General features: G+C 30.3%; 1 protein-coding gene across 1 annotated transcript; it reads right to left on the reverse strand.

Moving 5' to 3' along the window:
• Nucleotides 1-991: 991 nt before the first annotated feature.
• Nucleotides 992-1,776, reverse strand: LOC121126296 (uncharacterized). Its single transcript, XM_040721634.2, has 3 exons — nucleotides 1,625-1,776; nucleotides 1,403-1,566; nucleotides 992-1,342 (listed from the first exon to the last, which is right to left on the reverse strand). Exons 1-3 carry the CDS (start codon nucleotides 1,677-1,679, stop codon nucleotides 1,145-1,147), a joined length of 417 nt encoding a protein of 138 aa, XP_040577568.1. The 5' UTR covers nucleotides 1,680-1,776; the 3' UTR covers nucleotides 992-1,144.
• Nucleotides 1,777-9,270: the final 7,494 nt, after the last annotated feature.

Here is a 9,270-nt window from a genome sequence, read left to right on the forward strand (position 1 = left end):
TCGGATGTCTTAGGCACACAACTTCTTATCCTCTCTTCATGTTTCCTTCAAGGGATTTCGTCTCTGTGCATCACTCGGTGGATCTAACTTTCTTTAATGGAAAGATAGATAATTGTACAGATGTATTTTCCACTCAAGTCCATATCCGACTTTGTGAATCATTGCCACCATGTTCAAAAATACATGAATTCCTCCGGATCTTCTACGGAATTATTTATATACTGATTTATGAGCTAATGTGCTCCATAATAAGATAGAATCCCAAAGTGAGGAACAGAAAGAGTTATCATCCTCCAACCACTGTTCCTTTATTAAAATTCTGAAGTCATTTTCTTCTTAAGTCATTTCTGCTTCGTCTCATACTCTAAGAAAAATATTTCATTGTTAAGTATCCTCTTATATTACTAGGGACGTTTCTTATAAGAAACTGACTCTCTAATTGAGTGGAACATTTTTGCCAGTTTGTCACTCAACCTTTTACGTTGTGAGATGAAGAAAGTGAACAATGTAATAATAATGATAAATTATATTATCCCAAAAGTCTGTATGTATCTCCGTCTTTGAAATAAATACCTCTTACGTTTTTATTAAGAAACATAGAAACTTTCAACTATAACATTGTATTATAATAGATTGTGTACTTTAATATGGGGATTGGACGTTTATTTATTATAAGGTTAACATCAAACGAAAGCAATTTTCCTTCTTTTTTTTTCTTTTTTTGGCTAAAATATAGATAGATATGTATATTGAAAAACTATAGGTCTGATATGTGTGCAAAGCTGTTGATTACATTGGTAGAAGTCAAACATCAGTCGAAAAAGCGTTATGGTATAACTTTTCATTTATATTTATCTTGATTAGTACCAAGATTAGAACCTTGATTAATACCAAAGTTAGCACCTTGATTAGTACCATTAACTACCAAATAATTTCGGATATTTGATTCCACTTTTTAGAAAAAAGGTTAAGAGATAATGAATGACAAAAATGAGTTTATCATTTTATTAAAAATATATTTATTTAACATATTTCAAAGAAAGTTTACAAAGAAATCTTTCTATTCCGATTTATGTAACGTACAAGTATTTTTCAGTTAAAGGCTGGAAAAAATATTCGTTTTAGGTCAATAAATCCATGAGGACTAACTCAAAATAATGTCCACGCAATTAATGTTGTTTAAATTCTCTGGAAAGAGACAAAATTGATTTCCTGGACACAAATTGGTGGGTGGTTGTTGAACTTGAATATTGGCACAGTTCTTGAGGACATAATCACAATCAAAATCAGCTCCATTTGTCTCAACTTGTAACTCTAATTCGTAGACTGTGCTTGGGAAGGACTGAATCCCAAAGAGGGAGAAATTAATATAATATAACTACTAAGAGTATGTATATCTTACTTGTTTTGTGGCTCGAATAACATCCTTGATATAAAGTGGGCAGGCTTTGGAGGTGTCAAAAAGATGATACAGGAACTTGGTCGTCTCCAATGCTACTTTTTGTATCTCTGGATCAGAGACATCCTGAGTGGATTTGATGGGAACAGGAGGGGAATTTGCAGAAACTGGATGGAAAAAATCGATAAGATTAATGAGGATGAAAGTGAGGAGTTGGATACTAACCATATGAAAGTGTTCCTATGGCAATGAAGAGACAAAGTCCGACTAAACGATTCATTGTGTTATTATTCACTGATAACTAAAAGAAGTTTTTAACTTCTTTTTATAGATGCAAATTAATTGCTGTGTCATTATTCATTGCATACATTTGGAAACCCAACTTTAAGTAAACAAAATATATTTAAATAATGCTGCAGCAAATATTTAGCAAATTTTCCAAGCCTAGTATTTCATAATTTACATGTGATTATGAATAATGATTAATTATTTTCTGAATGAATACAAATTTTCATGGCTGAATTCATGTGTGAGGTTAAATGTACGAGTAGTTACATATTTATCAGAATTACACAAACGTCAACAAAAAATCGAAGGTATTTATATCAAATTAAAATATATCTCTTTACCTTTGCTTTCAAAATAAATCGAGAAAAATGCCTACAAATATAGTCAATCTAAATAATTATGTACCTTTCTCATATTCGGTAATAGACGGGGTTTTTTTACAAAACAGGGGCGTTCCAAGGATTATATATTTATTTATATTATTTTTTTTTTTGGGAAGGGGCTTTTTTTTTTAATTTATAAAATATATTTCAAAAATTAATTTTATTTTTAGGAAAAGAATTTAAAAATTAAGCTTTTTTAGAAAAGAAATTGAAAATAATAGATTTTTAGGAAAAAAAATTATTAAATAGAAATTTTTTTTCCAAAAAAATTTCAAGAATCCATGGCTTTTTAGATCAAATTAAATTTAAACTATTAATTTTTTACGAAAAATTTCAAAAATCCAAATTTTCAGTTATTTCGAAAAAATTACATTGTTTAAAAAAAAATTCAGAAGCTAAATTTTTAAAATTAATTTTTTTAAAGAAAAATTTCAAAAATTTATACCTATTCACAAAAAAAAAAAATTACTTTGAAAATAATTAGAAAAATTGAAATTTTTGAAAAAAATAATTGAAAAATTTATATCCTAGACAAAAGCAAAAATTCTTTTTTGGGGGGAAGGATACAGTCCCTCCAGCCCTCCCTCTTGAGACACACCTACAAAGAGATAAATAATTATAATAAATTAAATTTTATTTCGAGTTTAGTGGCAAAAACAATAACAAAAATTATAATAATAATTCTTATAACACAACTAATATTTAATGATACTATTGTGCTAGCAAATTTTAATTGATCATATCTTCAAGTCTAACCATTGTTAGCAAATGACACAGCAGAAACAAACAAAAGAAAAAGGTGCATCCAGTAATTGAAATGGTACTTTTAATTATACATAGAATAAAATACTTATTATAAATTTTTTTCAGACTCATCATTGTAAACAATTATAGGGGAGACTGGAGACAAATTGAACAAGTCATTTTTTCCCACATCAAAGAAATACTCACATTACAATACAGATTTTGTAAGAAGAAATTAATAATTTCAATCAAATTTCTTTAAGATATTAGGTAACAAACAAGGTTAATAGAAATACAAGGTTAGACCATCATCTCATTGGGCAGTCTAGAATTTTCAATCTGATGTGCTGTACCGACTGCTAGGTAAGATAGGCAGATTTGGACAAAACATGCAACCACCTATATTCTATGACATCACTATTGCTTGAATTTTCAATTTAATTTATCGTACGTCTGCCGGGTAAGAGAAACAGATTTTGACAAAACACGCAACCACTCATCTACTATGACGTCATTATTAAAAGGATGTTGGGAGTCAAACATAATTCTTACACGTGTTAAGGTATGACATTGTAGTTTTATTAACCTTGGTAACAACTGATTTTTAGGGAGCAATATTTTTGTAATAATACAATCCATTTTTCATCGTTGATTTTGAAACTTAATCATTTATATATTGTATATATATATTTTTTTTTGCCATCACTTGATATAATTGAATGAAAACTCTAAATTCACTCATGGAGGATACATTTGAGATATTGTGACCTCTGCACAATGGCCTGAGTTGCAACAAAAGAAAAATGGCGTCCTTGTTAATATGAAGTACAAGTTGTTACCGGTATAAAAGAATTATGGATTCAATATCATAAAGATAGTTTATACCCAGCGTATCAATCATATCATACTTTGATAAATATCGATATATCATAATAATAATTGATCATTCGATCCTTAATACCATATTATGTGACGACCCTTGTAGATAAACTTGTTAGCCAATGCTTACCAGCTACATATGACATAGTAATTCTTCATTTAATACTAGGAAATATTGATTGCTAAACAACAGTTAATTTATTTCCAACGACTCCAACAATATTCGAGAAAATTAGTAATAGGGACTGTTTCAAATCCCGCAGGACTTGTTAGCCGATGCACATTGCTAGTGTCGTAGCAAAACACTTTGGGATTTTAAACGATGATTATGACTGAAAACATTCTGAAATGTGAAAAATCCAAGTTCAAAACAAAAAATGATGGCACGGAGTAATTTGAATGTTTTAACAGAATTTTGACTTCCTCTTAGTATTTAAAATTTGAAATCTTCTTATATTTTGCATAAAGAGAGTAGCTATTATTGTACATAAAACAGCTTATATTTAGAAAAAAAATATTGTAATTATATATAACTGCATATATTTTTATTTTAATATGCATTTTCAAAATAATAGGCATAAAAAATAGGCGAGATTGCTTCTTTCAGAGAGAGAAGTAAACAACCCAAACGGCTTTAACCTCACTACCACAAAAATATACAATATTTTTGTAGTCATCTGTCCATGATTCGCCTTCTTTTTTCAGTTAGTCAGTCTCCGGAACGTACATTGGTTTAATTAAAATTAGATCTTGGTAAGCAGTGAACACTTGTCAAAAATTACTGAATAATAATTTCATAGTTTTGAAAAAATGTCTTATAATTGATAAACTTTGTATTGATTTTGGGTCTGATTTTCTATATATTTTTGTATTTAGGTATTGTTGCTTGATACGATAATGTTAAGACGCTATTATATTGACTATCTTCTATCTAGAAGGGAATACATTTTTTATTATTCAAGACCATAAAATCGATGAAGAAAATACTCATTTTAGAGAAGACTCTACAAATTGTGACGCTCAAGAATTCAGTAATGATAGGAACTGCCTGTATAACAAAAGGGGGATGTGGACTTTGATCAGAAAATGGCCTGGAACCGAAACTAAAATACTACAACGAAAAAGTTACTTTGATGGTTTGTATGACATGATTGAAATTCAACTGCAAGAATGGAAAATTATTGTAGTTAACACTTGGGGACCAAATGAAGATAGAGCAGACTTTGATGAAGAAATGATTTATTAATTCGGAGCTGATAAACAGATTAAAACATATCGAGACTGTTAATAATGGCAGATCAGACTTTAAATTTATTTTAATAGAGCTTTCTATGTGCCATCAGAGGAAGAGATGGATAATGCCAAAAAATATTTTTTTTAATTGAAGGTTCATTGATAGGGCCTCTAAACATTTGGACAGGGGTATGGATAAACTAAGGACTAAAGGAAAAAATACCAATAAAATGTAATTAAAAGAATTGCGATGAGAAAATTAGAGATGAAAAAAAAAACCAACTCACAAGATAAGTCAACTGGAGACCTGGCTTCAATACACTGAGCTCTATATTCAACAGATTAAACCGACATAAATATTAATGCTTGAATGAGAAAGACTTTCTTTCAAAGAATACTTGAAACGCCTTAGAGAGTTGAATAATGACGGCTGCGGTGTTGAAAAATATGTATCTGTCTTTGAGTAAAACAGAAATTAATAACCTCAGAATATTCCTCGGAAAATCAATTTACTAGAAGCAAAGAAGATCTACAAAAATATTTTATCAAGAAAATGTTCAGGACTATGAAAGAATCTGGTAAAAGATTAAAACCATATTTTTTCAGAATCGGACTTTAATTTGTACATGAGGAAGCATTTAAAAGAAGACAAGTCACTGTGTTTTAGTAGAATTACTTCTGATTTTTTAAACATGTCTGCAACCAAACGGCGAAAATAGCAGTCTAGGAACAGACACAAAATATTTAATGGAAAAGATGAGAAAGATTGAATGCTATGCCATAATAATAATGAACTTCTCCAAGAGGGTATGCTGGTTGAACTTTTATATGTACACCAAGTTCGTAATATACTACCTAGCTGGAAACTGGAAAGGTATCCTTAGTTTTGGGAAAAGTTTTAAAAGTATCAGAAAAATTTTATTTCCTAGAGAAAATATCAAAAACTGGAGCTTCCTATAAGTATGGGCAGTTCTGGGCTTAATTCTCCAGAGAGAATCATTTCAAAGATATTTTATAAAATGCTTCTACGAATTGTACAAGAAAATGGTCCTAGAATGATGAATTTTAAAAACAAACATCATTTTAAACTAATTAAATTTGCTTCAGAGAACATTTTTGTATTGACGGAATTGGAAGTACATTCTGTACTTTGGAAGAAATCTTTATTTTGGGCCAAAAAGCGTAGGTAGACGATTCCCTTTTGTTTGCGAGGGTGGAGGAGATTTTGGCGAAGAGGAGAGGAAGAAAGAGCGTGGGAGCAGAGGAGAGGGCAGGAATGAAAAGGAAGGCGATTCTGGAACGAATCATCAAAGATGAGGATATTGTGGCCAAATTAAAGGAAGGCAGTCCTAATAAACTTCAATCCTATCAAATTTTAAAAAGGCTAAACAAGCTGAATTTTAAAAAAATCAACATCTTTTAAAATATTCCTACCAAGAGCTGTAGCATGGGCTGAGAGATTTTTACAGTTCAAAAGATTTTACAAAAAGAAGACTGTCTAATGTCCGTTATTTAGATTGCACTCCACAAGACTGGAAGAGAAAGATGGAAAGGAGAAAATCATAAATATTAATCAATCTTTAAAAAGTGTTGTAGACATAGTACATAGGTAGAAACCTACAAGCTCATATACACTGCAAGACACTTATTTGCAATAATTTTATGGAAAAAACCAAGGAGGAAAGGATGTTAAATGTGGTGAAATCGACATATAACTTCATATTTATACGTCGTGTGAAATGAAAAGAGACTTCAGGCATCTTACATCTAAGATCCTTACAAAAATTAAATTAAGGGAAAGTGCATAGATTTTCCTTTTCGGATCTATGGAAGGAGACAGGGAGGCAGGCGGCCATAGTAAGAAACTAATTAGTTTTAATTAAAAAATCAATTATGATTAATAAAATGGATGGATGCACGAGGCCTTTAGAGTCGCTGAAACCAATTGGATATTTTAATGAAGGTAAATGTTTCTTACTTGACAACCCAATCTTACAAAGCTTCTTAAAGGACCAATAAGTTGGTTCAAAGAAATCCAGAAGAAGTTCAGAATCATCCCAAAGAGAAAGGGTAAACGCCTCTCGTATTGTTTATAGCTATATTATGTCCTATTAATTATTGATCTTTTTTTTTTTGTTATATTTAAATATTTGTTTATAAAAATGCCTGAAACATTGAGATGAATAAAAAGAAATAATAGTACTCTATTTCATTCTTAATTTACAATAAGACATTGAAAGTAAAATGTTCAACACCTTAAAAAGTCTCATTATCATTTAGTCAAAAAATATTAATTACTTAGTGAAATTTTCTTAATTTCAAATTCGATGGTCTTAAACTTTTAAATGTATTTAAATAAAATCCATGAAAAAAAAATTTGACTGGTATAATATCTAAATAATCTCAAATAATATGATACATATGTTTGTATGTCGTTTTAAATTTGGGCGGGCCTAAATCAAACCAATTCCGAATAATCAACATAACACTCAAAGCAAGACTTTGCATGATATTCATAATTGATGTGGGCAGATTCTTATCCTTATCGACAAAAAAAAAATTCATTGCAATTTTTAGTACCTTTTAATATGATAAAATTCAAATAGAACTTTTTTTTTTTGTTTGGCTTCAAGTAGTATTCGATATAGTCGTTAAGTTTTTTTGTATATTCTTAAGGCTATTTGATAAAGTTTAGATGGAAATTTTTCCATCTTTGTAGTAAAAATACCACACAAGAGCCCCAGGTTGCGTCGCTTTTAATTCAATTGAAGTATATATTGGTTTTTTTTCGTTCAACATTCAGCCATTATTTCCATTCTATTCAGTGTTCCAATAATATGGTGGTAGTACCATCTACAGTGTACAAGATTAAATCGCAACTGCCACTTAGATAGTGTCAAGGAGGCCTCATTTGAGAACTAAGTTTAAAGATTTTTCATCTGAAAAAAAAAAAACTCCATCAAGGACCAAAACGACTGCTAGCTCGCTTTTACAATTGATGAGGTTCCGCCTATCAACCAAACTAAGTTCCCATTCACCACAGTGATGCTGAGAATCGTGAATCGGACGGGAAGAGAGTGTTGAGGTATTGGTTCCCAAAAGACCTGAGAATCCGTACCAAGGACGTCTTCAAAGAGGTGGGCTTGCCCTGGGTGAAGTCCAGTCATCCAAAGGCAAACTATGTGTTCGACCTGTGCTACTGCCCCAAAATATGTCTTAAAAGCGTTTTGTTTTTGGTTTACCATCTCTTTAAATCCTATTTTTTTTAAATATATAAACGTTGATTTCCTGAATTTTTGTATGTTCTATTGAAACAGAACGCCAAAATCTCCTTTTTAGCCTCAATGTTCAGGTTTTAAAAATAAATCCATTCCGTTCATTGAACAAATGTTCTAATGGTGATTAAAAACTTTTATTTTAAATTACCCAGTATATGTCTCGTTGGACATAAAATAGTATTTGACGTCCCTAATGTCAGGGCTCCGGTACATCCATGCAGGTTTTATAAAATATTATTAATATAATCTATGGAATAAATATTTAAGTTAATTATAAATGAATAATGATAAGTTTTTTTTACAATTATTATTTGTTTTAATTGTTATACCAGTTGATTTTTTGGAAAAAATAAGCAAAATAATAAGTAAGCCAATTAATCCTTTCCAAAGTTTCATGAACGATTGACTGGGACACGCTGTATAATTATTACTAATTAAGAAGTTATATGTTTTTCGTTTTAGAATGATTAGAGTAGAGCTAATTCATTTAAGAGATGAGAATGCATTTTAAATATACGAATACACACATCTTCTCGGTACGTGCTGTGTATCGCTGTTGACAAGAAGCCTAAAGAAATCTAAATGAATAGGTTTTTTAATCGTAAGCATTTTTGTTATGTAAAAAAGCGCAAAAATAAACAAATTAAACCGTGTATTTTACTGAATAGTTGTGAGGAAAACACTTAACTAATATGATATTACACTAAATTAGCTACAAGCAGCACAAATCTTACTATATAGGTCAAGTTTTGGTTGAGCATCGGGGGAAGGGGCAAAGTAGAACTAGATATGAAATCATATTTCCGCTTTCCTTTTTATCTATTGCCCTATCCTCCTTTTTAATTTTTTGTTGGACAAACTCTACCATTTTGCCAATGACGTCACTCACCTAGTTACATTGAGTATGCTGTTGATTTCTGCCTCCTACACTTCACCAAAATAAAATATTTGTTCGTACGAAATACAAATTACTCAGAAGAGGAAGGGATTTAGATTCAGCGTTATCTTGTACATATTTTCTTTGTCTTATATTTTATTTAACATGGAATATCACTTATAAATTAAT

The sequence above is a fragment of the Lepeophtheirus salmonis genome, chromosome 11 (assembly GCF_016086655.4).
Source record: "Lepeophtheirus salmonis chromosome 11, UVic_Lsal_1.4, whole genome shotgun sequence".
NCBI classification, from domain to species: domain Eukaryota; kingdom Metazoa; phylum Arthropoda; class Copepoda; order Siphonostomatoida; family Caligidae; genus Lepeophtheirus; species Lepeophtheirus salmonis.